Source organism: Equus caballus, chromosome 14 (genome assembly GCF_041296265.1).
Source record: "Equus caballus isolate H_3958 breed thoroughbred chromosome 14, TB-T2T, whole genome shotgun sequence".
NCBI lineage: Eukaryota > Metazoa > Chordata > Mammalia > Perissodactyla > Equidae > Equus > Equus caballus.
Genome location: NC_091697.1, coordinates 87,661,774 through 87,687,279, shown reverse-complemented (window position 1 = coordinate 87,687,279; position 25,506 = coordinate 87,661,774). Strand labels below are relative to the sequence as shown.

Genomic DNA, 25,506 nt, shown 5'->3' with positions numbered 1-25,506 from the left:
AATGCCTGAGTAGCCTACACAAGCAAACCAAAACCTAAGTCTGTAAATGCCTCAAGTTCAAGAAATCGAAACCTAAGGACAGCCAATCACAAACAGCAATAGGCTTTTCCAAATAACTCAACTGCTTAAACCATAGCCCATCAAATCATCTCCTTGCTTTGCCTCTGCCTATTCTTTATAAAAGTCTTTCCCCTAGCGCCTCTCATTGGTGAGCACTCCTGATCACTTCCAGTTTGGCGGTGCCCCTTTGGAATCTATTTCTGCTCAAATAAACTCTGAAAAATAATATACCTCAGTTTATCTTTTAACACCACAAATAGCACATGTAATAATTTCACAGTAAAGCAGGTTTCTGAGAAAGGGCCGTGAGCATGGGATCTACCAGTCTCATTACCTGCTGCACATCCAGAAGCAGCAGGCATCAGGGTGAGTCTTCCCTGCAAACATCTTGATGTCACAGAGATAATGAACACACGGGCGCTTCAACAAGCCAGTCTGCGACTAACTGATAAATGGCTCTCTTAGGGACAGTTTCTAAAGAGCACCGTGAACCCCAGTGGATCTGAACGCAAATTAAGTGAAAATCTAAATGGCTTTTGTCTGATATGTGCTGATTCTCATTTCAAAATTTCAGGAGGATCGTCTCAAGCCTTGTAAGCAGCTCCAAAGAAACTGGAAGATACTTCTGAAACCTCAGTCAGGTTTGGCAATGTTCCCTCTGATGCTGCTGCTAACGTTGGTCACCATCAGTAATAGCAATGACTAGTACGTATTGAGTACTTAGGATATGCCAGGCCCCTTCCCGCGCTGTGTCATTTGATCCTAGCTACAACCCTTCGGGGTAGGGACTTTATCTCCATTTTACAAATGAGGTAACAGAGGCAACAGAACTTAAACAACTAACTGAAGTAAGCGCATGACTCAGCATTTGAGCCCCGCCATTTAACTCTGATTCTCCAGCACCCCGCCAGGACAGCAGGGGAGAGGCAAGGGCCTATGGGCATTCCAAGGCACTAACCTAGGAGAAATTTTGCCCAGTACTTTTAATGATCAAAATCAGCCTGCAATTTAAAACATCCCCAAACCATTCTTGTTCTACAATTTCTTATTCTTGTATGATTTATGAACCAAGGGATACTGTAATTCTTGGCTTGAACCAGGAAATTACTCCCATAAATAGGGGACTAAATCAATCTTTATAAAAGGTAATCACTGCTATTAAGTTCTCTAGTTGACAAGACGTTATCACGCAAGCGCTGTCTCAACAAAAGGTGAAACCTTAAAATAAATACATTAATTAATAAACAAACAAGCAAACTTGCCTTCTTATTAGAGAAATTGAGACAGCTGACAGGGTAAAGATGGCCTGGATAAACCCACCCACCATACACAGTCAGAAGGCAGCTATCAGCAAGTATCTCAGTGTGTGACAGCCAGCCATGAAATTTGGAACTTTTAACAGGAATTCTCTGAAATTTGAGGGGTTATGAACAAAGGACACTAAAGACTCCATCATTATCCAAAGAACAGTTGATTTTTAGTAGTTAATGAGTTCTAAGGGCCCCTTTTGCTTCATGTTAAGCTGGTCTTTTCCTGACAGCAATAGGGTCACCTTCTCTGAAGCCACCATGGATTGACTATGTCTTATTCTTTACCTCTTGCCTCATTCCGAGAAGAGTCAGATTACAAGAGATTAAACAGCAAGAGGAATTCTCCTCATAAGACCCTCCCTGAGCTGTTCTCCAGGCCTCCCAGGAAAGGGACATTTTGACCCTTTCCATGTCCCTGCCATTTTGCTGTCGCTCCTTTCCCAAGCTGCTTGGACATTTCACAGATACCTGTCTTACCCCACCTGGATCCAGATCAAACAGGAGATAAGTAAAAGTGGCACACTTGCCATGTTAATTTATGCTTCTTGGAAACTTAGGATTCTCTCAGTTGTTTTACATAAATATTTCTTCTTTCAAGACCCCCCTGCCCTATCCCTTCACGTCTCTCTTCTTTAAATCCACCATTTTGCCTTAATCTTGGCCCCCCACCTTCCCATTCCCTGCATGCCCTCCTCTGACTCCTCTCCTGTCTAAGTCCCCAAGGTTTTCCCCAGTCAGTCTCATCTTCCACACCCTGTCACCCAGTCACCTGTCTCAGTTGCAGAGCCTCTACACCACAGCCTCTGTGGGCTCCTGTCACCAGCTCTACTCCCTCCAACCACCACCAGGCTGGCATACACTTCTTTCCCTCATGCTGTCATATACTCAGGGTCCGCTGCCCCTCACCTCTGGCACTATCGTCCTGCCACTGTCTTCATCTTCTTGGGACCTGTCACACCAGCCCCAGACCCACTTATCTCTGTTTTGATCTCAAATTTCTAGAGTCTTCTTTTCTGTTGCTCTTTCTCTTTGGAGTCATGGAACTCTCTCCCTTTTGCACTTAACTTTTTTTTTCTTTGTTTCTTTCTAAAGTGACTATATTTAAGTTTTAAAAAATGAGACGCTATGAAAAAATATTAAGCAAATAATAGTTCAAGTAGTGAAAGAATATGAGAAAACAACAAAGATGGTCTTTTTATGACTATCATTGAGATACTGAAGCTATTTCCTTAGTACTTATAAAAATATAACAAGGTAAGCAGTTTTTATCTACAGTTTCCAGAGAAGGAATTTGAAGGCTTAGAGGGGTAACTCAGATCACACAGTTTATAAATGGCAGAACCAAGGATTGCACCCAAACCTGTCCGATGCCGAAGTCTACTCTGTTGGGTACCACCCTACTCCAGTGTATATAGGCCAGCTATATACAGTATTCTGGAATTTAAGAAATATGGAACAGGATTCTTGAATTTCAGCTTTCAAATTATGATTCCCCCTACTTACTTGCCACTCTGGAACACACTGAAAAGTTCACTGATCACAATTCCAACACAGTATTGAGTGTGTATTTTTAAGATAAACATCCTCTTCTGCTTAATCCATCCCCCACACAGCAATCAGAGTGGTATTCTCAAATTGCAAATTGGATTATGTTACTTCCCTGCTCCATACCCTCCAGTGGCTCTCCAATGCACTTAGGAAAAAATCTACAAGGCATATTTTGTGGGCTTATCTCCAAAGCTAAACTTCTATCCTACTTCCATGTGCCTCCTTCAGAGTCTCACTCCCCTGTCATTTCCTTGCTTTTCCCTTGTTCAACATGTTCAAGTTTGTTCTACTGTAATAAAAGCTTTTCTTCAACCTCTGACCCCTCCCTCTCTCCCCAGCCACTGTCCTATTCCTCCTCTTCCTTTTAACAGCAACCTTCTGGAAACAGTAGTTTTCATTTTCCATTAGCTGTTTTCCTTTTATTAACCACATACGTATATACTCTCTTAGCTCTTTGCAGCGTGGTTTCAGCCTTTACCTTCTCCTGAAGCTAAGCGGTCTCTATAAGGGAGCTCTGAGCTATCCACTCCAATGGATTTTTCTCAATCGTCATCCTCATTCATCTTTCATTCGCTGCTCCTGATCATCCCTTGGCTTCTGTGTCACATTCTTGGGATCCTCCCCATCCTGACCTCTCTAACTCCCTTTTCCTTTCCTTGTCACCCTAAATGTCCCCTCCTCTCCTTGATCTGTTTCTTCGGTTAGCAGACTCATCCGTCATATCATGACTTTATTGCCTTCTTTAAAGGATTTCTAACCCTGAACTTTCCATGAATTTCTGTTCACATTTCTAACCACCCACCCATTTCTACGTGGAAATCCTTATCAGTTCTTCACTCCACATGTGATCAGGCTCCAATCACACCTGCCACTCCCCTCTAGTGCAAACCCTTGATTCCAAGCAGGTAACTTCGAAATCCCATCTCTGAGAAAGAAAATCCCTTCTCCATCACTTTGCTCATTTAGTATCACCTCCTCATGTACCCCTTTTCCCTTTCCAAGTTCTCTTCATTCTTTAAGGCCCAGTTTATATCCCCTCTTCCCCTCAAAGCCTCCCTTGACCCCAGGTATACTGTAAGTTCTATACAGTAAACTTAAAGGCAGAGGCCATGGGTCAGACAGCATTGTATTTCTCATTGTATTCATCTCCACCTCCCCTTCCCAAAGCCAACACTTAGTAAGCTTTCAAAAACATTCCTTGCGAATATAAAGGAAGAAACGAATCAAGGAAGGACTTCAAATATTTGGGAAATAGAGAAGAAAATGGAATCTTCTTGGTTCACTTCTTGGTTCTGCTGGGAATAATATTTACAAAGTCACAATGTGTAAGTGTGCTTATTGACTTTCGACTTTTGGTATTGGCCTATAGGGAAAAAGGCAGAAGATTTGATATGATTGTATGACGGATTGTAAACATTATCTGTCCTAACGCTGTAAAAGTGAAGATCTGGTTGATAGAAGATGGGAGTGGAAGTGGGGAGGGGAGGGACACTGGGGGCTGCTGACGTTCTCGTGAGGGAGGCAATGGAGCTTCGTGGGTCTGGATTCATACTTCCTGTTCCCTTTGCCACCCAACTGGCCTTGTGACCTTGGGCAAGTCATCCCCCGCACCCCATGCCTTAGTTTTCTCAGCTGTAAATTGGGAATGACCTCATAGAGTTACTGTAAGGATTAAATAAGATGGTTCACGTAGAGTACTTAGAGCAGTGCCTGAAGCGCAGCAAATACCCAGTACATTTTCAGCATTGTTATCTGACATATTCGGGCATGAGGAGATATTGTCCAAAGATGATAGAATCAGAAAGGAAGGTTTAGGTGTACTGTGTAAATATATGAAGGAGGAACTAAAATAAAAGTAATTTTAAAAACTTTGCAGTAGGAGAGGAAATTGAGGAAAGTAGAAATGAACTAAACCTTCATATTTCAAACCAGGGAGTCAATAGGCCCTATTTTAAGATACGGTTGTCCAAAATATTATTTAGAATTAGAGAAAAAAACATCAGAAAACAAAACAGAAAAGCTTACAAATGATTGCTTCTGGAAGTGTGACTAGCAGTGGGAAGGAGCAGGGAGAGGGTCTGTTGGTTTTCATTGTAACTTTTCTACTATTTGGTTTTTTACCATGTGCATATATTATTATGAATTTTAATGGTGGAAACATTCACACATACACACTTATTCACATTTGCTTGCACACAAGATGCTTCAAACAGAGGCAAGAGTTGTTTCACTCCCTTGAAACACTTAATATGGCACTTTGCCAAAATGTATACACCATCAACGTCTGTTACATGAATCATGTCGCCACCCTCACCTGTATTTAAGCGAGGTTCGGTGGTGATCTGACACTGTTGCCTTCCAAAGCAACAAGGTTGCCTTATTATTAATAGAGTCACTGAGCTGAATGTTATTTAACTTATGCCAAACATGTCAAACCCCGTGTCTGCGTTTTCCCTCAGATTAGCAAACAAGGGCTTCCTTCTTCCCTAAAAGTAACGCTCAGTGTTCTGAGCATTTCGAGGAAAATGAATAAGCGTTGAAAATGACACGTTTCTCAGTACAGAAAAGATGATGGGGGAAAAGTCTCAGATTTACTTTGCTACCTTTTGTATGCCTCAGGTTGGGACAAATTGAACAGAAATATGCTATGACAGATGATAAATAGAAATATTTCAGCTGTGGTAGAAGGGTTTAAGGTTATTTTACACAAAATATAATTGTAAAGCAAAATGTTAAAGGTCAATTAATCATAAAAGAGACTTATGTAAAGCCTTGGAGGGAGACAATGCTTTAAAAAGGAATCTACTTTTCAGTCAAAGGAACTGTATCTAATGTTTGGATTTGGGTCTCTTGGAGATGCAAATTCAATAGTGATTTCCTTAGAATATTGAAAAGATTTGATAGGTTGAAAAAGAGAATAATACTATTTTTTTCAAAGTGATTTACTTAGGTGCAGGTTAAAACTATAAAAATTTTCTTATCAGAGGTCCAGTTTATAGAATTAGGTATGTGTTTGGTGGGAATCTTAATGGTAGATATATGCAAATCCAAGCTAGGAATTTGAAAGACATTTGGGAATTGAGCAGAGAGCTTAAAACATTAAGAACAAATCCTGGATTAAAGCTAATATTTTACTTTAGCTTTTTACCTTTTGTACTCTCTCTTTCTGGAACTCTTTCTATGGTCTTTTAGTCAATATTTAACGGGTATAACTACCATGATGAGGGTCTGGTCCCTGCCCCTCTGGGTTCCTTCCCCTTGAACTGATACGTTATCTCCTCCATCTTCATTATATCTTCTAAATGAGTGAAATTCTTATCCAAGTAATGGGAAAGTCTGTGAATATTGTTACAGGAAAATCATTCAAGATCTGTGCCTTGTAGAAAAGTTTTAATTAAAAAACGCAATTGAGGGGCTGGCCCCGTGGACGAGTGGTTAAGTTCGTGCACTCCGCTGCAGGCGGCCCAGTGTTTCCTTGGTTCCAATCCTGGGTGCGGACACGGCACTGCTCATCAAACCACGCTGAGGCAGCGTCTCACATGCCACAACTAGAAGGACCCACGACGAAGGATATACAACTATGTACTGGGGGGCTTTGGGGAGAAAAAGGAAAAAAAATAAAATCTTAAAAAAAATGCAATTGACTTTATTTATTTATTTTTTTTGAGGAAGATTAGCCCTGAACTAAGTGCTGCCAATCCTCCTCTTTTTGCTGAGGAAGACTGGCTCTGAGCTAACATCCATGCCCATCTTCCTCTACTTTATATGTGGGATGCCTACCACAGCATGGCATGCCAAGCGGTGCCATGTCCACACCCGGGATCTGAACCAGCGAACCCCAGGCCACCAAAGTGGAACATGCACACTTAATGGCTGCGCCATCGGGCCAGCCCCTGCAGTTGACTTTAAAGCACCCAATCAGGATACTTTTGGAGAGAGGCCAATTCCTCCATTTCTGTTGTCCCTGCTGACATAATGAAGGCTATACCTCCAAAGCATAGTTACTCAAGTACTCAAATTAGATTTAGTAATGGAATCCTGTGAGTTCTGACTCCTGGTTCTCAACTTCACATACCAGAAATCCAAGCCTACCTAGAAATCTGATTATCCTGGGTCTGGCTTGTGCATTAGACAAACCTGTCTAATTGCTTTTGAGATTGTGTGATTTGCCATAGGATGTATGTTTGCCTAAAGGGTTAACACTATGACAAATGACTCTGCAGTTACGCTTGTCACCACTAGATGAAGCTACCACTGTTTTGCTCTCTTCTCTCAAGAAATTTGTTGTGTGTGGCTACTAGATGACACTGACGTGGAATTTAAAATCTGTAACAAAGATTTCTCAAAGTTGCTTTGCTCTGAGGGTAAGAGGACCAGTCCATTTTGCTAATTTCAATAAAATCAGAGAGCTGAGTGTTAAAGAGCACATAAATGGCTTTAACACTGTAATCCATGGCTTCTCTGGTCAATAGCTGTTTATTTTAAAAGACATATGCATCATCCCCTTCTCTACACTGACTAATTTTATACCAATTATTGGCTTCAGGGAGGTGCAAACAAGGGACATCAGTGGAAAGAGAAAGCCTCCATTTCCTCTTAGATAAAAATTGAGAATCAGCCTACTCAACATATTTTCATAAGCATAACCATGAACCCACTCACTTTTACTTAGTTTGCAAATTTATTAGAAGGTAACAGATCCAGAATTTCCATTGGAGAGGGTCACAGGAGCAGCAATCTGGCTGGAAGAAGGAGCTGTGGTCAGGGCTCGGTTGTAGCTTCATTTGCATATAAAGAACTCAGTCAGATGATTCACCCTATAGTTCAGGGAGAGAGCTGCAGGAGGTGATGAGTGTTGGGTTAGGGAAGGCTAAGCATGAGTTGGGTGAAAACTACTCAATCGTCTGCCCGTCGATTTTGTGGAGCTGTTGTAAGGTGATCAGACATCTAGTCAGACTGAAATGGTTCTGGCAGATGAGGATAATGTCCAGGCAAAAGGCCTAGGAAGACCTTTTCTGAAGCTTAGGGAAATCTGTGGGGGGACAGGGGCAGGGGATAGGTCTTTCCACTTGTAATAATGACACACTATGTAATTGGACTTACTCTCTCACTGAAAACAACTGTAAACACTGACAAAATACAAAAATATCTTTGAAGCTTCAAAGACTAAAAATTACGGAGCCAAGATTCTAGAGAGGATGGAAATCCAAGAGGCATTTAAGGATGCTTTTGTACCAGGGGCGTTTGCAGGTTTGGAAAAAGAAACTGAGAGGCTGAACTAAGCTTTGAACAATCTCACAGGACCAAGGGAGACAAAATCTGAGTTCAAGACCTACTGAGTGAGAGTAATGAGCAAGAGGAGAGCAGTCCCTGACATCCAAGGGCTGACCTGATGCTCACAGCCAGGCCTTGGTGTTCTCCTGTTGAACATAAACAATTTCACAGGACATCACCATCAGACAAGACCACTCTGTGACCAGGATGGATGAAGACAAAAGCAAGCTGACTCCGTCGTCTTGTCTGAACACAGGCAAAACACAAACACTGTCCAAGCCGCAAAAATGGCCAAATACCTCCATATCCCAACTGACCCATAGGAGGGGCTACTGTTTCACAACCTTAGCCTTGTCTAATCTTCCCTCCTCACTAAGACCCGTCATAGAATCACCCCCACTTCCTGAGAACATCTAAAACAAAAGAAAGCTCTGCGTCATTAAGCGCCCCCCAAATCACCCAACCCATTCTATAACAAGTCCTTTCTGACACCTTTCTGAGAGGCCCCAGGGTTCCCCATGGTATACATTCTCCCTTCGGTAATGAGTAAAAAGACCCAACTTATTAAAAAATCACTACTCACTTTTTTTACCTAGTTGGGTGATGGATCTTTTTTCTTGCTATCATATTCCTGAGCTTTGTGTTAGAACACAGTTAAGTTACTTGGAAACAGTGTGACCCGTTCGGACCTCGCTGTTAAGGTTTGTTAGACGGCACTGAAGCAGTGCTTTATCTGGGTTTAATTGCCCCCGCTACTGAGGAAGACCCCTCTGAACTCTACCTGTTGGGCTGTCCACCTTGAGGTTTTCCAGTCTGACTGGTGGGCACAGGTCCTTCCACTTCCACACACATCAGTGTGGGCACAAGGCACTGTTACCTCTAACCCCTTCCAGCGGTCAGCCTCCGGCTCCACTATTTTCTGCACATGCATGTGCTTATCAGCGATGGGCTGAATACTTACGAGAACATTCAGCAGATCTCCACAGCGATCTGTCTCTCTCCCCTTCCCTCCCTCCCTTTCTCCCTTCCTTCCTTTCTTTCTCTCTCTCTCTCTCCCTCTCTCCCTGCAGCTCTGTCATCTCTGGTATTCATCCTATGAATTCTAGTTTCCTTGCTCACCCAGACTCAGACTCAGCTGCATCTCCTCAACTCAACAGGTCCTCTGGGCTGTACCTCAGTTCCCGCTCCCTGGACGGCTGCAGGATCTCTCTCAAGGTTACTGGTAAGCTGGCCTCATTCATTTCCTTCTCTTTGGGGAATGCTGCCTTCAGGTGCCTGATGACCATTGTCTTGCAAACTGTCTTTTGTCCACTTTTTTTGTTGTTTCAAGTGAGAGGATAAATTCTAGTCCTTACTCTATCTTGGCCAGAGTGGAAGTTCTTATAAGACTTTTAAGCTCAATCTTTAAGTATTGGGAAGCCAAGCAACACTGATTTGGTTTAATTGCTTTTGTCACTTGAAAGCATAAAAATTTTCTTTCAAAATAAAGTATTTAACAAGCTCAGAATCATTCTGGTTTATTTTGCAACCATTTTTCCTGTTTGAAAATGTCACCAGTTCTTTAGGTAATCTTTAACTGGAAAATGACAGAAGCACCAGAACTTTCCATTTGGCTATTCAACAAAAATTTAAAATGTGGTACAATTTCCGTTGTCTAATGCCAGATTTTGCTTAATATTCTGTTCTACTTTAACAATGTAAGACTTTTATTGTTGCATTCTTCTGTTTTCGTTTTTAGTAAATGTTGTGGAAGGCATGCTAAAGATATCAATTTTTGAAAAACTATCTTCCTGTCACTTACCGACTTAAACTTCTGACATTATGCTTTTTACTTTTCTACTGAAACTGAACGAGTTTAAAAGAAGCTACAGAATGCATTTTTTAGGTAAATTCTACCTCTCCTTGTCCTCGTATTTTGCATAGGCCCTGGGTCTTTGTACTATCAGAAACTTCCTTTTTTTAAAATTAAAAATATTAAAACTATGTTATAGACTCTGTTTTGCTTGAAAATGTACAGAGACTTAGCAATAACTCTGGGAAGTATTTTTAACAGATTTTTAGAGATCCTTTTGAAAAGAAGCGGAAGGCAGAGAAAAGGAAGTGGTTTTAAAACCTTAAGTTGGCTGGGCATTCAGGGTGATCCCATAGAACCGACAAGGGCCAGGCTGGGCTTATGTTGAGAGGAGGAAACTCAACAGCAAAAAGGGAGAAGGAGATTCAGTAATGTTTCATTTGTTACAAGGCCATTGATCATTTTGTTTATCTTGAAATCTCGCCACCTGCAACACAGGCAGCATTAGGAAGTAATTTTTAAGGCATCTGTGTGCCTGAAATAATGTGCAACTAGCTTCATTTGCTAATTATTCAGTTTGCAGCACTTAGAAGGAACAATCTTGAAACAGGTCTAGGGTGGAGGTTGAAGATACACGACAGAAAGGAAAGAAACATTTGATAATAATGGAGGAACTGGAAGAAACTTTGTACAGCACCCACAAGAGTTCAAAAAGATGTAGCAACATGCAGTTATTACACCTCATTTGCCTCAAGGTCAACACTTTATTACAACCTAGCATAATCATGATTATTATTGTAAAAGTAACTGATGCATAGCAACAACTTTAGAGTCTATTAATCATTTATAAACAGTTTTCCACATATTATCTCAAATTCATTTTGACATTGACAAAAATCCTTGGTAATAATTAAGGAAAGTATTGCCTCTAATTTGGAAATGAGGAAGTGACTATTTTAAGATGGTGACTTTAAGTCCAATTCTTTTGATTCTAGGTCCAGTTTGTAACAAAAAACTTGCGTCACTAAGACTTAAATCTATTGAGAACACCCTAAGGAGATGGAAATATTTTTAATACATTTGAGAAAGATTTCTACTAAAAATTAGTAAAATTCTTTGAATATTTTGACAAATAAGTCAATTTTAACTCTTTGGAAAATTCACTTTAACTCATTCATTCTCACCTGTTTGTTGAGGACCTCCGAGGTGCACACCACTCTGAGAGGCGCTGGAAAGAGGTGGCCGTGTAGTGTTTGGCCCCGAGCCCTTAGGAGTTAATAATTTAAGGAAGGATATGAAGCACAAACCTGTTAGCATAAGGTAAGGGCCAATACAACTGATTAGACAAGTGCCTATGGTCAGGGACTGGAAAGAAACCATGTGTCACTGCCAAGGTGACTTCCTGGAGGTGGCAATTTCCTTGTGACGAGTACGTTTACACAGGGGACACTGAGAGAGATACATTGCCCATAGAGTGGCAGCCTCAGTAAAGATGACGAAATGCTAGCTCATCCAGAAATGGAAAGTTCTCTGATCTGCCTGAAGCATGGAGCAAGCGTAGGGCAATCTGAAAAGAAAAAAAAGAAAAATATTGAAAATGCATTCACCCATTCAGCAGAGGGTCTCTTATATGCCAGGCTCTGCTCTAGGCTCTGGGCATTCAGTGCTGGGCAAAGCAGGCAAACTCCTGCCTGCAAGGAGCTTACATTCTAGTGGGGAGACACATAAAACAAACAAACCAATCAATACATAGTGAAGTATCAGGAACTGATAAATGCTAAGAAGAAAAAATAAAGCAGGCTAAGGGGATGAACACTGGGTGTTGGCAGGGGTGGATTCAGGGAGGAATGCTACTGTTGTAGACAGAGCCAGTGAGGAAAGTCTCTGAGCAAGAAACAGTTCCAAAGACCAGGATGAAGTGGAACAGTGAGATATTCCTTCTCAGTGAATTCCCTAAGCAACAAACATCCCAAAAAAGTGAATTCTCTCATCGGGAAAAAAAAAGTTAGAAACCCCTTTTGGTATGAAAATGTTTTAGATAATAAGCTATGAAGTCACGTGGACCCTACTCAACTTTCTCTTCTAGGATTCTGTGTTAATCTGATGGCCCTGTTTCCTCATTCTCCATCATCACTTCTGTGCTAACAGGCAGGGGAGAGTTCTGAGAACACACAGACACAACTGGGCTGGGGCCTGTGACAAAGAAGGTCACAGAACTACGCCAGTTTCCTATGCCTCCTTCATCCCTTCCCTCCCCCTGCCACAGAATTAGATGTCCAAGGGCTGGCCTGTGGTGCCTCCTCTTCTTTGTGTTCTTTCCCTCACTTACCTATTTCCATCCATCCCCTCTCTACCCCATGGTGCCCCTCTAACTACATGAAATGCCTCTCTGAGGGACCCCATTCAGCCTTGTGCCTCTGGCCTTAGGTGCAGGCTACCTCCTCGGCTTTTGCTCCTTCTATTTTATCAAATTGTTCATCCAGGTTGAAATGATAAAATTTATAAAGAGAAAAGAAGTTAAACCTTGAGAGTGAACTAGGATCTAATCATGGCAGTATTTGAAACTGTAGCCAAAGGCACAGCAAAGAAACTTGAATGCCCAGCAGGACAAGGTATGAATACCAGTGTATGAAGAGGGTTTATAGACAAGAAGGGCTAAGCTCGTCATTTTTCACTCAAGAATAACACTTGTGCGGGTGCGTTGCCCTTTAATGCACTAGGATCTAAACCAAACACCAGACAGAGCATGAAAAGTTTCATGTGGCCCATAGGATACCAGTTGTCCACCCACGGTCTCCACACAGGGAATTGCTCCTCTTGTAAAACAGGAAGAAACCATGGAAAGGTTTTGATCAGGCGGGTGGCATGATCAAGCAGTAGTTCAGAGAATTAATCTGCTGGCTGGTGTCATACAAGTGGACCGCAGGGCCAGGCCTTGAGAAGACAGCAAGACTTGTTTGAAGGCCTTTGTGAGGAATGATGGGGGCCTGGACTGCTTTGATGACTGTGGGGGTTTTTAAGTTGGATAAATGGAGATTAAAAAGGAAGAATCAACAGGACTTGGTAACAAACTGGAGAGGAGCAGAATCAAAATAGTTATGTGGTCCCATCATAGATAATGGAGGAAGGCTTGAAGCAGGTAAAGTAAAAGCAAAAGGAAGCAATCTGGGGAAAGAAGACATTGTGTGGGTCGTTAGAAGGACACCCATGAAAAGACAGCCCATCAGGCCAATGGAACTGTAGGAGCAGAAGCCTGGAAGGAGAGATCAGGGGAGAGAAATGGGGGAAGAAGGCGGATAAATGAGAAATCTCTACACTTGAACATACTCTCTGAGGGAAAGAACGAAGAAAGAAAAGAGCAGAGGACAGAGGTTTCATCTTTGGGGAAGGCCCACTTCCTGGGTGGTGAGGAAGAAGAGGCCCAGCTAGACTTGGCAGATAGAAAGATGGAGAGACGAGGGTGGGAGACAGTCCCTTGATGCCCATGAAGCAAGAGGTTATAGATATGGAAAAGCCAGGGACAATCACCTCTGATCAGGGCCATAGACACCCACTGGGAGGCCACTGGTAGCCTTGGAGTGATGTTTTCAGGAGTGGGTGGACAGAGGTTAGATGTCATGGCCATAAGGACACAGCACAGTGAGGAATTCAAAGTCCTGCCTTAAAACAACTTGGCATTAAAAAGTCCAGACTAGGTTCTTTACACCTGGGGAGAAGTGGGTAGGGAAGATAAAACAGCAGAGCAGCCACCGAGATGCTGGAGTCCTGCCCTGCCTTGCATGGTGTAGCTTTTACTCTAAGCCACTTGTTAATTTTTCATGCTTTTTGGACTAAGCTTGTCTTAAGCTTCATTTACGCCTCTGTATATGCTAATGAACCTGCTAGTGCTATAATCAGGAAGTGTGCCGAGCTCCGAGCCTCACCAGAACAGAAAGTGAAAGCAAAATTAAACTCCCTTTCATTCAAACCTGCAACGGCGTGGACTAGGTAACACATTAACATTTCTCTTGAATTTATCTTAAAATCAGAAGTTTTTGGTGAGAATGACCTGAACTGAAGGTATGAAACTACTGTATTGAGGAGGTTTTGTAATCTAGGCAGAGGGTCTGGGAAAGGGGCTGACTGTGGCCCAACTGTGTTGGAAGGTAGGTGCAGCTAGGGATAGGATTTGACTTAAGAATCTCTCTGTTGAACTGACTCACTTTCCTTTGGAGATCTTTCAGCCTCTTCCAAATGTCTGTTGCGGGTCTTGTGTCTTCATTCCCAGAATGTTTTGTTCGCTGCAATGCTATCGCAGGCGTGGTGCAGTTGGGGGAGGGGCACGACTAGCCGGAGGATCAAGGGGCAGGAATTTAGGCCTGATTCTGCCTCAAACTGCCTGTCTGACGCTGGGAAAGCCACTCGCCCTCAGTTTCTTTATCTGGACACAAAGGACTTGTACTAACTGGCCTTTAAATCCTTGCCAGTTCTAAAGTTAAAGACTATATATGCAAATATCAAGGCCTTTCTCTCCACTCTTACCAAAAGAATACGCCTTTCTTTGGGTGTGTCAGCTACAAATGTGGCAAAACTACTCCTCAATTTAGGCCAGAGGATGTGTTATAATAATCACAATAAGAATTTAATATTTAACATCCATTACATGCTTCCTGTGTGCTAGTTGCTGTGCTTTGCCAAATTCTTCGCATGAATTACTTAATCCTCATACTGTGAGGACAGTATAATTATTACACTATTTTATAGATGAGGAAACTGGTGCTCAAAAAATCAATAAATTTGCCCAAGATCATTCAGGTAAACATGACGGAGATAGTATTGGAATCCAGGCGTTCTGATTCCCAAGCTCAGGACTAACAAATAAGCAATTTTATTTTTCAAACCATCAGAAATTCAAGCTAATAGACCAGTTCTGGTTTTATGTGTCAGAGGGTCTTGGAACATTGAGATTGGGTAGCAGTAATTTAATACTTGTCTGAAAAAGAGGGAGAAGTGTTGTTATATAATCGTTATTTTATTCTTTTTTTGTTTGTTTCTTTAACAATACTTGTTGATCTGCATTAATATTGCAAATTTAAAATTGAAGTAATTGTTCAGATAATGAATTCTGAAGAACATATTAATGATCTAAAAGAAAAGGCAACCATTCATGGGTTTAACTTGGAGCAGGGAGCAAGTAAATAGAGGCAGGTGGAAGGGTGAGAGTCAGAGTTGAATCAACCAGATTAACTATGTTGTTTGTCCTAATTTTGTATGTTTTGTAGCATTAACCTTCCCATAAGAAGAAATTGTCTTAGTTCTGTTTTACAAAGGCAGTGAATTCAGTGTAATTTGTATTTTCAAAGGCAGCCTAAGATTAGGAAGACCAAAACAATTTTTTGAATATTCTCAGTTAGAATATTATAAACTCAAATTTTGTTTCCATGGCTTTAGATATATTGGAAATAAACCGAAGGTAAATACTTAGCTTGACTAGCATCTTCTACTTCAGCAGCCATAGAATAAGGCCACTCAGATGATGTTATTTATTTATTACATGAGGTAAAGTTCACTGCTATTAATAACAGTAATATCTGGTATCCAAAGAATACAGAATATTCTTCATGACTTGTTAAGACAAAATGGAGACACCTGGGCAGTTTCCTTTCAGGTATCCAGGCATACTCTTAAAATGATGTAGCCACTGTTAAAAACATTCAGTGTGCAATGAATTTACACACTGCCTTCTGCATATTGCACAGGAATGCAGAGAGGAAATTTTAAGGCAGAGTCCTTTCATTTGAGCTGTAAAGGATTTTTTTTTTTTTAAAGATTGGCACCTGGGCTAACAACTGTTGCCAATCTTTTTTTTTTTTCCTGCTTTATCTTCCCAAACCCCCCCCCCCCACCCCCCCGTACACAGTTGTATATCTTAGTTGCAGGACCTTCTAGTTGTGGGATGTGGGACGCCGCCTCAACGTGGCCTGACGAGTGGTGCCATGTCCACGCCCAGGATCCGAACCCTGGGCCGCCACAGTGGAGCGCGCGAACTTAACCGCTCGGCCACGGAGCCGGCCCCTAAAGGATTTTTATTTGTAGTAATCAGATGACAGCTCAATTTCTGCTTTATTTTGTGGATACTTGCCTGATTCTGACAGAGAGCAGATTTTCCCCATTCACGTATATCCTTTTATTTTTTAAGATTTTATTTATATATTGAAATCTTTTTCTTCATGCTATAAACAGTTTTTTTTTTCTTCTAGATTAAATCTATTTATTGAAACATATTATTCATATCCTGTGTGACGTAACTGGAGCCACCGCAGTATTATGGAAAACTGATATTTGGACTGGATATTAACTTGTCTTTTAGAGAATAGATTTAGTATTCCATTCTTCTGCAATGGATAATTCATGCAGAAAACTAATATTTAATATTTACATAGGATTTTACTGCTCAGCAATCATCCTGCCCCAAATGTGCATTTGTTCTTACTTCTCAACGCCATCTATTGATCAGTTCAATAAGGATGCTGGGACTTTCCCAGTAGCCACCAATGGGCAACCATTTCCTTGGCATGAGCTGAGGCTCCCCACTGTGGTCACTCCTCTCCACTATGACCTTTTTGTCCACCCAAATCTCACATCCCTGGACTTTGTTGCATCTGAGAAGATTGAAGTCTTGGTCAGAGATGCCACCCAATTCATCATCTTGCACAGCACAGATCTTGAAATCACAAATGCTACCCTTCAGTCAGAGGAAGATGTGAGATATAGGAAACCAGGAAAAAAGCTGACTGTTTTGAGTTATCCTGCTCATCAACAAATTGCACTGCTGGTTCCAGAGAAACTTATGGCTGACCTGAGATACTATGTGACTATTGACTTCCAGGCCAAGTTAGCTGATGGTTTTGAAGGATTTTATAAAAGCACGTATAGAACTCTTGGTGGTGAAACAAGGTAAGATGTTGCTCCAGCTGTTTCTAGTTTCTTATGATACTTTCCTTATGGGGTACAGCTCTTTGCCAGGAGTGTGCTTCAGCAGTCATTCATGAAAAACCCAATAAACTACGGGAAACTCCGAAGAAGGAGAAGCTCTGTGATTCCTAAAGGAAATCTCAGTGAAAGTGGGAAGACAAGATGTAGAGGCATAAACAGCTGGAGGGAGAATGAGCAGGAGGAAAGGCCAGTATGTGACTGTGGTAAGACAGATATGTGTATCTGCTAGGGAAATGGATGGTCAGTACAGAGAGCTGAAATAGAGAAGGCATCTCAAAGGAGGTGAGTCTTGATCTAGGACTAGAAGGAAATGTAAGTGAGATTTGGGTTGGGAGAGAGGAAGTGAGAACACGTACATTGCCCAGGAAACAGCTTGACTCAAATCCAGGAGGAAGGAACAAGTCGGTTTGGAGAATTGAGAAATATGGTCTATTCAATCAGCTCATGTTCATTGGGCACATGCTATATGCCAGCCACTGTTCTAGGCACTGGTGAGATACGGATTTGACAAGAAAATAAATTAAATGGACAAGACAAGAGATAAGTGCTATGAAGGAAATAAAACAAGACGTTACAGTAGAGCCTAAGTGTAGCTGGGCATTGAGACGAATTTGCCTGAGTGATCAGTGAAGTCCTTGCTGAGGAGGTGCATTGAAACTGAGACCTGAATTTCTTTTAAAAAAGGAGACAATTGTGAGGGCATCAAAGGGCAAAGTGTTCCTGGAAAAGGGCTCAGCAAGTGCAAAGGCTGTAAAGGTGGGAGTGATTGAGAAAAGAAGGCCAGCGTGGCTTGAGAGGGAGCAAGGGAGAGAAGGAAAGGGAGCAGATCATGTAGAGACAGAGACTCTTATGAGTAGTTTAGGCTTTTACTCAGGTGCAAGTGGAAGTCACTGGAAGCTTCTGATCTGATGTATGCTTTATAAGGATCAAGTGTGTGTTGAGGCTACGAGAGAGAGGAAAAAGTAGACGCAGAGCAGTCATTTAGGAGGTCATCACAGCAGCTCAGGCAAGAAATGATGGTGGCTTGGGCCAGGCTAGTGGCGGTGCTTATGGAATGAAGCGATTGAACTTGGCATTTACTTTGGAGGGTTTAACAGAGAGAATTGCGGACATGTTGGTTATGTGAGGTGAGAAAAAGAGAGGAATCAAGGATGCTTCGTAGAGTGGATGATTTGGTGGTCCAGGGCCTGGGTCCATGTGGGAGGGAAGAGGAGCCTGGTTTCAGTGCTCTCCTGCCTTTCATCAATTGCATTCAATTGCCAGTTGGAGAAACCCAAATACAATAGCTTAACCACATAGGGGTTATTTTTCTCACGCAGCGAGAAATCCAGATGTAGGGCAGCTCAGGTTTGCTACAGTGCTCTTCGTGTTATCCAGGACCTGGGCTCCTTCTATCTTTCTCCTCAGCCACCCTTGGCATATGGCTTTCCTCCTAAGACAAGATTATTTCCGCACCTTTAGGCCTCAAGTCCATATTCCAGGTAGGAAGAAGGGGGAAATAGGGGAGAGAAAAAGGCAAAAAGAAACATTCCAGCTGAGTCTGACTCCTTTTACAGAGCTTTCCCGCCCAAGAACTTCAACTAGGCCAGAACGAGTCATATGCCCACCAAGTTGCACGAGAGTCTAAAGAAGTGATCCTTTTATCTGGGCAAATTGCCTTCCTGAACAGAATCAGGATTCCGTTGGAACTGAAGAACGGGAATGGGATTTAGCAGTGTCCATACATGTACATACGTCTTCTTCCCTTCCCCGCCTTAGGAGCTAACTGCCCTCTGGGGGCTCACACACCCACTTCACAGCCCCAGCAGTCCACTTAGGACAGCACTTCCCCGGACACATCTCTTTTCCCTCCCCTTGGGGATGCTTCCCCATTCTCAGGCACCTGTTCTCAGGTCCAGCACAGTATCTGATAGGAAACTTATCAACTTCTTTTCACCTACGCACCCTGTGGCCAGTGATGGGTATTTTTATTTTTTCAAGGGACAAAATGTTCACCTAAGGGAAATACATTTTAAGGGTATAATTTTGGGAGACTGGAGGGGGAGTTTTTTTGGAGTAAGAATTATGCCTCCCATAATTAACTGCAGGCTATTTCTGACTCTTCTTATTGACTTATTGAATCAATCTTCTGATTGATTAGTCAGCTCTCTTCATACACAGTCACCTAGTAGGTATAACATGAAGGATGATTTGCAGGAGAATGTCAACTGAGTGTCATGATCTCTTTCTGCCTCTCACACACACACATACACCATGTGACACACAATACACAAACACGCACACATACAACTTAACCTAAAATACAAAAATAATTCAGTCAACAATAGTTATCTGAGAAGCAGGAAGTCACTACTTTGTATGCAGAACTAAAATCAATTGTGTAAGTATCAAAGCAAATCCTCAAGTTTTTGCTTTTCCAATGTAAGTCTTAACTATAACTGAAACTTCACATTAGTGAAAATCATTCCAGGCACTTGGAATTCCTTTACATTTCTGGGACCTGCTACCAGATCCAAGTAATACCCCGAGGACCCAAACAAATCATTTAGATCCCACAGCCTCACTTTTCCAGCGGGTTTTATAGAAATAAAGTAAATTGGGGCAAAATTACCCTGATGGCCCTTCTTTTTTTGAGACGCCCCTCTTGGCCCTTTTCACTCTTTATCTGACCCTTAGCTTTTCTCTTCTCCCCTCCCCCAGTCAAAATCTCCACATTTGCTTCTTAATTGAAGCTTTAAGCCCAAAGAATAGATCTGTAACTACACAATGTCAGGCATCATAAAGCGATGAGCATAGAGCTTCATCCGAGGGTCTATCTATTATAGTCTGAAGACTGGAGAGGCTTTGCTGGTAAGCAGAGAGAGCCAGGAGTGTCTAGAGGCTTAGGTCCTCCATGGAGACCCTTAGTCAACAACCATACAGGAATCTGAAAGCCCAGCTCCTTGCCTCCAGTAAGGAAAACTGGAATGTGTAGTTTGCATTCCAGAGCTCCCCGGGGACCAGGCTGCAGCTGGGACCCGGCCGGCCGGCCTGGCTTCTTCCTACTCCCTGTCCTGCGTCCCTCACTCCCTTTCCTGTTTCTCTTTTCAGTATGTTCTTAATAAATCAGAGTCTGCTTCCTGGGAACACTATCTAAGACATCACTTGTATATAAATATTATTATAAATAATTATACAATTATTTGTATAAATATACAATTGTATAAATATGAATAAATATATAGTTATTCAAATGTCTGATTGAAGCTCCCTCAGGTTTAGAGATGGTACCAAACTACTAATTTCCTAGTCAATTTTGAGGTCAAGTTGACTGGGCGTGCCTGTCTCAGCCATTTACTCTCTAGGGATCCTGGTAAGCTCACTCAAATTCTCTGAGCCTCAATATCCTTGTCTGACATGAGCATGAAGGAGACCATGTAAGTAGAGTGCCCAGCACTGTGCATTATTTATGATCAGCAGCTACTAAGCAAAATTTTGCCCTCGTTTTCTTCAAAAATAGAGTCTGAAGTCACTAAGATTATAGTGTCACAAATCAAACATATTACCTCCAGGTTTGATAAGCTGTGTTCTGAAGGTACAAATTTGTTTCTGTTTTTTTTTATTTCATTTGTGTATTCTGGCCGGGGGCGGGGGGTCTTCTTTTCACAGAACAATTGCAGTAACTGATTTTGAGCCAACCCAGGCCCGAATGGCCTTCCCTTGCTTTGATGAACCACTGTTCAAAGCCAGCTTTTCGATCAAGATAAGAAGAGAGAGCAGACACATTGCGCTATCCAACATGCCAAAGGTATTGCCATTTTCAGAAACTTTGGGGGAATTGCTCTCAAGTTGAGCCTTGGTCTTTATTGTGTTTTTTAAAAAATATTTCCTCTGTTTTCAGGACTTAAGCCATTAATTTGTTTTTAATCTGTCTACGTATCATAAAATAGCCTCAATCCATCTAGATTTTAGCATCATTCTATTTGAGGCATGGTTACACAAGAAGTTTTTTTTTTAAGTGATTTTTATTTTATTTGTGTTCGTATGGAAACAGTGTTCTTTTAAATCAGTGTTACTTGGCCAGTGATGAAATTCAGAACCACCTAGAACAGTACTTCTCAAACTTTAATGTTCACATGAATTGTCTGAGAATCTTGTTAAAATTTAGATTCTGATTCAGTAGGTATTGGGGTGACACTCAAAATTCTGACTTTTTAACAAGCTCCCAGGTGACGCCACAGCTAAGGATCTAGAGAACCCCGCCTGGGCCCCACCCCAGGAAAATCTGATCTAGTCATCTATGATGGAACTTAGAAATCATTTTTTTTGTTTCATGGGTAGTTCTTAAAATTACTTATTAAAAGTTATTTTTTACAGTTATACACTTTTTTAATTGAAAGGGACCTTTGAAAACTTTTATTTGGCTCAATTTGTACTCAAAATGCAGAGATTCTGAAAGACACAGTAGACCCTGAGCCTCACAAGATACTTGCTCACTAATGATGTGCTTGCTATTTGCGTTGTTGAACAAGATGTAAAACATTTCCTCATTGCTGCTTGGAAAGTCGGACAGAAATAGAGGTTCTCCTGACAGTACTTCAGCAGGATGAGCAGCACAGAAAGCAGCCAGGTCATCATAAGCAGCAAGTGGCCCTCCCATCTTCCTCTCTGCCCTGCACAGTGACTGCCTTCTGTGGATGAAACGAAGAAACGAGCGGATAAGCTGGACACTGAAGTTCCCCAGATTTCTGATTAATGCTGGAAACAGTATGCTCTGAAATACTGGCAGAGCAGATCAAGGGGAAAAGTGACAACACTCCATGTGACATACATACCGTAGTTTCCCCATGGTCATACTGACAGCAATTTAATTAGCCTAGTTATTTTCAGGTAAAATGATCTGCCACCTTAACTCCAAGTTTTCTTTCCAACTGAGTGTTCGTTTAAGGACAGTTCAATCTCTTTCCTGGCAGCTTTTTATTAATGTAATGTTTCAAATGAACAATCATGGAGGGTGAAGTAAAAATACAGTTAGTAAAGCCTTCTAATTAAAATACAATGCAAACACAAATGACCATTTTGTTATTATATTCGAATTTAAATTTTCTATCTTCAGAAACATCCAGTAACTTCTCATATTTAAGAAAAATAAGTGAACACTTTGAAAATATTTTATACAACCCTGAATCAGTTAACTGGACCAGTTCTCTGGATTGTGTCTTTTTCAGCCAATACTGAGCTTAGCTTTTTGCTTCTCATTGACATGCCCAGCCCAGGCTTTCATGGTTAGCCGGAAAAGGAGAACTGAAGTAACGCTACAGTTATATTCTCCGGATAGTAATTACAGCACTTAACATGGGTTATGGACTGGTAGGAAGAAGCAATATATACTAAGTTCTCAATCTGTATGGTTAAGAATACAAGATTTAAGGGAAGTGAAGTGGCCACCCAAGCACTAGCAGAGGCAACATCTCTTTTGAGCATTTCTTTGTCCCCTTCATCCTTAATGGAACACATACTTGCTGGTAACACTTGCTTTGCAAGCAGAGTCCTGCCAACACTGAGAAAACAGCTAGATCCTTGTCTAGCAACAAATGCTTTATACTTGGAGCTTACATCACCATTCCGAAGAACTTACGCTAACACCCCATACACTTCCATTTAAGGCCAATGTTAATCTACATGGGTCACTCCAGGTTCCTGAACAAAACTCAGCCTCCATGGGCTATATCTTCCTCTGGGGAGAGAAATCAGAGGGAATGTCCATCTGTCTCCTAACCATCTCTGCCACCAGCAGTCCAGTGTGACAGATTCTCATTTCCCCATAGTCCCACAGCCTTACCTCCTCCTCCTTCCATACACTTGACTAAATGGTTTTGCTGCTGAGTTTGATCAGAGGACTATAATCATAATGGCCCATCGCTGGTCCCCATCATAACCCTCTCCTCTGCTAGGAGTATGTCCCCATGGAACTCTGGTTGAATCAGACTCCTAAAAGAGATTGTTGTTGGGCAAAATTAATTTGCTGTATAGAGATAAAAATTACAGCCCCATATATATCCCTCCCTTTCTTAGAGTATTTGGCTAGTGTATTCTGCTTTATTGGAACTTAAGAATTGACTTTTTGATAGAATTCTGTAGAATTAAATGATGTAAATTTTAACAGCACAAACATTTGTCATTGAAGTAGGCTAGGCGGTTTATGGTTAATACTTCAAGCTATTTTCTCTCACCAAAGCAAATTGCAATCTTATCCAAACACATAAAACATGCTCAATAAGCCCTGGTTAATACTGCCAAAAGCCTGACACCTTGAAAGGAGTGGCCAGGGTGGAGTAAACTAGTCTGCGAGTTGTTACCAATTTGAAGAAAGTGGTATTTTCATATTACTGGATCTGTATCCACTCAGTATTTAGGGGCCTTGTACCATGGCAGAGACCATCTCTGGGACAAGCTATCCAGAACAAATGAAGATAGAATTCAGTAATTACTCAGTGAATTTGATGGATGCGACTGACCTGTCTGTAGGCTTAAAACTTTTTGCTTCCTCAGTAGATAGGCAGAAACTTAAATTACTAATGACCTCCTTGGCCTGACTGCTTTCATTGCTGAATCAATGGAGCAAAGATAAAATAAGACTATGACTCAAGCTGTCACACAGCAAGTGAAAGAATGTGCAAGGTCTTTGGAGTCACACGGTCACATCCACGTCTTGGTCTTGCTGTAAAACTAGCCATGTGATCTTGGGCAATTCAGTAACTTTTCTGAGACTGTTTGGTCGCAGGTGAAATAACACCTACCTCACACACAAATAATTAGAGGATTAAAAGTTAATGCAAAGCATCTAACACAACTTTGCTTCCTGTTTCCTTCTGAAACAGACATTTATTTATTATATAGTTGTCCCTTGTTATCTGCATAGGATTGGTTCCAGGACACTCAGGATACCAAAATTCACGGATGCTCAAGTCTCATATAAAATGGCATCGTGTTTGCATATAACCTGTGCACATCCTCCTGTATGCTTTAAATTATCTCTAGATTACTTATAATATCTAATACACTGTAAATACTACGTAAATAATTGTTATACTGTTTTGTTTAGGGAATAATGACAAGGAAAAAGTCTGTATGTGTTCAGAACAGACACAACCATGGTAGACCTTTCAATCCACGGTTGGCTGAATCCAGGGATGCTAAACCACAGGATTCAGAGAGCTAACTGTCTCATAAACAAAGGAAAAGGGTCTATTCTCTGGTCTTTTTCCTTAGATGTGCAGAATTTGAAATTGTGCCAGTCGTGGAGATTACTGCATTTTAAGAAAGTAGAAGCATCTAAGTTTTTTTCTGCTTTCAAGCAACAAAATAAGATTTGGCATTATTTTGGGATCCCAGAAGTAGTGCATTAGATCTTCGAGGAAGTCCAGAGATAAGAGAAAGGGAGGAGAGGCTACAGGATGTTATGACAGGCCATTGATCTCTTTTAAGGGCATGGAGTGTCCTTCAGAGTGTCATGCTTTCCTCTAGTTTACAACTTAAGTCATAGGCATTGTTGTAAAACACTCTAGTTTTCAAATGCTGATTCTTTCCCTTCCTGTAGGTTAAGACAATTGAACTTGAAGGAGGCCTCTTGGAAGATCATTTTGAAACTACTGTAAAAATGAGTACATATCTTGTAGCCTACATAGTTTGTGACTTCAACTCTGTGAGTGGCACATCCTCATCAGGGGTCAAGGTGAGATTGAGTTCTAATTCCATACACAGTGCAGAATAGTGTCCTGAGGGCAATGAGCTCTTCTTTATTTTCTTAAGCTTTTTTCCTTATTATCGAAGTATCAATCTTATTCTACAAAATAGAGAAAGGCAAAAAATAAAATAAGTTACCCATAGTCCCATCACCAAGATATAATTACTAATAATATTAGTGTAAGCCTTCCAAATATTTTCTATATGTATGTTAGTATATGAGTGTACATAGTAACTATATACTGTATATAAATATTTTTCACAAAACATTATATGACTGTTTTAACTCAGTTTTCACCATAATATGCCATAAAAATTGAATGCTATTAAATGGAAATATTTTCCTATAATATTATAGTTATAATTGCATAGTACTATAGCCCTATGTATATATATGTATAGTATGGAGGTGCCATAAGGATTTTTAAATCAGCCTCTTATCTTAGGACGTCCACATTGTTTCCAATTGTTTTCTGTAACTTTTTTTCCTCAGTGAAAGGAGTTCTTCATAATTTTTAGTCTTCGTTGTTTGCAAAAATTTACAATACCCAATGATTATCTTATAAAGTTTGGAAAACATCAGTGGAGACATTAAAAATAAAAAAGAACTCCTTACCCTGAGAAATGAAATGATAGACGTTAAAACATATTCAAAGAATCAAATAATGTGTATAAGAAATAGTTATAAAATGGCTGTCACAATTTGCATACATATTATGCCTGTGGATATGTAGATATATATTATGAGCAACATATCTACGTACCTTTCACGGCATCTCTGCACATAGATATATATGTGCACAGATTCAGATGTGTGGGAGA

The 25,506-nt window shown here is 41.1% G+C and overlaps 2 protein-coding genes across 4 annotated transcripts in view; one reads left to right on the top strand and one right to left on the bottom strand.

Annotated features, from left to right (window-relative positions):
- ERAP1 (endoplasmic reticulum aminopeptidase 1) overlaps positions 1–25,506 on the bottom strand; it is a 144,529-nt gene that overhangs the window by 79,081 nt on the left and 39,942 nt on the right. The window lies entirely within an intron of this gene.
- ERAP2 (endoplasmic reticulum aminopeptidase 2) overlaps positions 13,914–25,506 on the top strand; it is a 40,309-nt gene continuing 28,716 nt past the window's right edge. The window contains exons 1-4 of one of the 3 annotated variants that reach the window (XM_023616932.2): positions 13,914–14,043; positions 16,224–16,920; positions 20,608–20,746; positions 24,539–24,673. In XM_023616932.2, coding sequence (XP_023472700.1) covers positions 16,364–16,920; positions 20,608–20,746; positions 24,539–24,673 — 831 coding nt within the window. In that variant the 5' untranslated portion in view covers positions 13,914–14,043; positions 16,224–16,363. 3 annotated transcript variants of the gene reach the window in all.